General features: G+C 47.2%; 1 protein-coding gene across 1 annotated transcript; it reads right to left on the bottom strand.

Annotated features, from left to right (window-relative positions):
- Positions 1 to 368: 368 nt before the first annotated feature.
- LOC104386980 (retinoblastoma-like protein 1) lies at positions 369 to 2,643 on the bottom strand (the record flags this gene model as incomplete). Its single annotated transcript, XM_009995663.1, has 4 exons — positions 2,453 to 2,643; positions 775 to 839; positions 554 to 682; positions 369 to 440 (listed from the first exon to the last, which is right to left on the bottom strand). Coding segments are annotated over exons 1-4 (445 nt in total), but the record flags the coding sequence as incomplete, so codon positions are not given.
- Between the last annotated feature and the right edge of the window lie 984 nt (positions 2,644 to 3,627).

Genomic DNA, 3,627 nt, shown 5'->3' with positions numbered 1-3,627 from the left:
ACTACTTTTTTGCCTCAACATTGTTGTCCATGAGTCCATTTCCCACTGCCAAGAATGAAAGCAAAGATTCTGCATGGCCATAAAAAGCCAAAACACAGAGGACCTTACAGGAGACATCATTAAAAGAGAGAGCAAATTCTGCTCCTGCTAAAATACAAAGAAAACCTGAGACAGCCTAAGGTCACCTGCCTACTAGCACACTTTCCTGCAGGACTTAAAACAGTCTCGAGTTCATTCATCTGAGCACTACCATGCATTCTTAAAACTAGTAAGATGTACCTTCCTATCAAATAATTTTGAAATGTATGGTTTAAAGTAGTGTTCCTTTATTCCTTTTGCTTCTACTAAAAGCCCATCATGCAGCTCACATAGTGTGGCAATGATGCAAGGAGGATCTTCAGAGGCTTTGATCTCTGTGCTGTGGCAGTCTGCTGGTAAGCCTGGGAACAAGGCAGGGGAAAGAAGAAGACAGACAGCAAACCTTCAGCTTCATTTAAACAGAAAACAAGACAATAAAGCTCAGCTGATTTTAAATAATCTGTCCTCACTGTACCTTTAAATGATGGATTTAGCAAATCTCTTCTATTTGGACACAAAAGGGCATTGGCAAAAATCAGGTCCAAGCAGCAGAGAAGCAAATGATAGGAATTTACTAAATCATCTCCAATCATACGGAAATTACCTTCAAGAGACAGCACATCATGTCAAGCAACACAACAGAAGTTCACAACTCAGCATGTAGACAAACCATGCAGCTGAACACAGCAAGCCTACCCTTCGTGTACACAAAGAGAGTCCAGCAGAAGTTGAAGAGATCTTTGACACCACACGGCATCCGCCTGCCAGCGAGGAAAAGGGAGAAGTCAGTCCTCAGCTGCTGGGAGCTGAAGCTTGCTCTACAGAAGGCATTTCATTCTGCTTCCTTGCTCCAGAACAGCCAGAGCTGTTGTCTCCCTCAGGTCACACTAAGACACAACCTAAGTTTCCTTGTAATACATCCTTGTTTCAGTTTTCACCAGCAATGCCCCCTGCACAGCAGCCTGTGTGCTCTGCACAGCACCCCCCACCTTCTGAGCCAACAGCTGCTCCTGGCCTGGCACCCTGGACACCTCGTTCTGCTGGTGTCACATCTCAAACAGGATTCTCTCCTGCAGCTGCAGGTGAGGAGGTGCCAGGGGCAACATAAATTCCAGTGATGAAACCATCATTCCTAAATATTTTACTCAAGTCATCCCTTCAAAATATGCAATGACATCTTCTACTACAACTCACCTGCTGAATCATGTTTGGAGAAGAGATAATCATAGAATCACAAACTGGTTTGGGTTGGAATGGACCTTAAAGCTCATCTAGATCCAACCCCATGCAGGGGCAGGGACACCTCCCAGTAGGTCAGGCTGCTCAGATCCAAACCCACAGAGCTGGGAGACCAGGGCAGACCTCACTGAAGACAACCACAGAGAAGCTGAAGCTGCAGTTACACTAACAACACTGGCCCAGTGAAGGAGCCCTGAGAAAACTCCTCTCAGTACAACCCAGCAATGCCCACATTACCTGCCAGCCATGACAAGCTGTAGCAGCTGAACTTCCCTTTCTACCTGTAGATGTGTAGCTATGCTGGAGTATTTTGCCAGAACAGTTATCCCCCCCAGATCAAGAGGACACAAAAGTGAGCAAAACCACCCTGCAGAGACTCAGTCCCCTTGTTGTTAAGGTCACCCTCTCCCTACAAACTACCTCACGGTCAGCAGAAAACATGGACAAGATCCTTTGGTTAAGGCAGAAGTTTGTGTGCATCTGGAAGACACCACCACCAGTCACTAAGTTACTCCCAAACATGAGAGCTGTGACTTTCTTCCATTTGCATGTCTCCACAGAGAGGCCCTGTCACCTCAGAGCTTTACATCTATTGTTAAAGTACAAATAATGATCTTAATTTTCATAAGCCTGGCCACAAAGGTGATAAGAGGGCTGGAGCATCTCTCCTGCAAAGACAGGCCGGGAGACTTGGGGTGTTCAGCCTGGAGAAGAGAAGGCTCCAGGGAGACCTTAGAGCAGCTTCCAGTGCCTGAAGGGGCTCCAGGAAAGCTGGGGAGGGGCTTGGGACAAGGGCAGGGAGGAATTTGTGGGGGGGAGGAGGGGAGGGAGGTGGTTTAAAACTGGAAGAGTGGAAATTGGATATTAGGATGAAATTCTTGAGTGTGAGGGTGGTGAGACCCTGGCCCAGGTTGCCCCGGGAAGCTGTGGCTGCCCCATCCCTGGCAGTGTTGAAGGGCAGGTTGGATGGGGCTTGGAGCAGCCTGGGCTGGTGGGAGGTGTCCCTGCCCATGCAGGGGGTTGGGACTGGATGAGATTTAAGGTCCCTTCCCACACAAACCAGTCTGTGATTCTATGAAACCTGCATAAGGTACAGTCCTTTCCAGGGAAAAGTCACATTAAACCCCCAAAGTACCTCTGCTTCCTGCTTCGCTGTGGTTTAGAAGTTTCTTCATATGGGTTTTGAAATATATCCAAGAATATTGGTTCAAACTTTTTGAAAATCACAGTTGACACTTCAAAATTCCTCTCCAGCCTCTCCACTCGCTCTCGGAATTCCTGTGGCAGATTTGACATGTCCATCCACTTCTTCATTTTGCTAAAAAACTGAATTAAACTTAAAAGAGAAAGGAAAAGTCTGCTTTATTTGTAGCTTTAATTAACTTCCTTTGTTCTCATTTTTGTAAAGCCAAAATGCAACATATTTACTCCTTAGCGACTCATCTGATCAATAAATGCATTTACCATTTATTTTGATAAGACACCCAAACTGAAAATATGAAAAACCTTTTGCTTTTTATCACTTTTTCTCCTTGACTCTCATTAAGGCACAGGCATGGAAACACTACTTTTACTTAAGGGCTGCCAGCAAAGCTGCACCAGCCAGGGCAGGGGTATAAAGGAAAGAGCAGAGCTTGGTGCGTGTCACGGGGAGGCAAGAGAGGCAACAACACCACAAAGAGCCTGCACCTGTCAAAGTTACCTCCACAAAACCCCATTAACTGTAGGTGTAATTACACTGGCAACCCCCTCCCCTCAAGCAGTTCAGATCTTTAAGTGGAAGCAGGAACATTCTGAGTTCTGCCTTCTCAGGTCACAGCCACAGTAGCAAGCAAAGCTGTGGGTGCCAGAGACCCCCCCAGAGACCCCCGTGGCACCTCAGGGTGGATGAGATGGGCCAGTCCCCTCAACCACCCCCAGCTCTGCCCGACAGCTCCAGGCAGACACGGGCTGTGCCTGAACTGACAACAGACCATCCAGAGGTCTTGTTTGTGTTGCAATTAACTACAAAGAGAAAAAGAAACAGCTGGCGTGGGCGGAACAACTGTCGATCCCACGTGGGTGGTTTTTTGAAAGCTTCAAGTTGAAAATTACGTATTTGCATCTTATTTCCATTTATAACAAAAGAGGATTTACTGCTTTTATACTGTTACCTCGGGACATGCATTTTGCAGCGCTTGGAGCCGCGAGAAAGGGTGTGGGTGCCTGAATTAGCGGCTTTAGCAGAGCACCGAGCTAACGGGCGTCGTGCCGGAGCAGCCGGCGATTAACCACAGCAAATAGCACACCGGGGCAGTTCACCTGAGCCTC

Source organism: Chaetura pelagica, unplaced genomic scaffold (genome assembly GCF_000747805.2).
Source record: "Chaetura pelagica isolate M959 unplaced genomic scaffold, ChaPel_1.0 scaffold874, whole genome shotgun sequence".
NCBI lineage: Eukaryota > Metazoa > Chordata > Aves > Apodiformes > Apodidae > Chaetura > Chaetura pelagica.
This window is presented reverse-complemented; position numbering and strand designations above follow the sequence as displayed.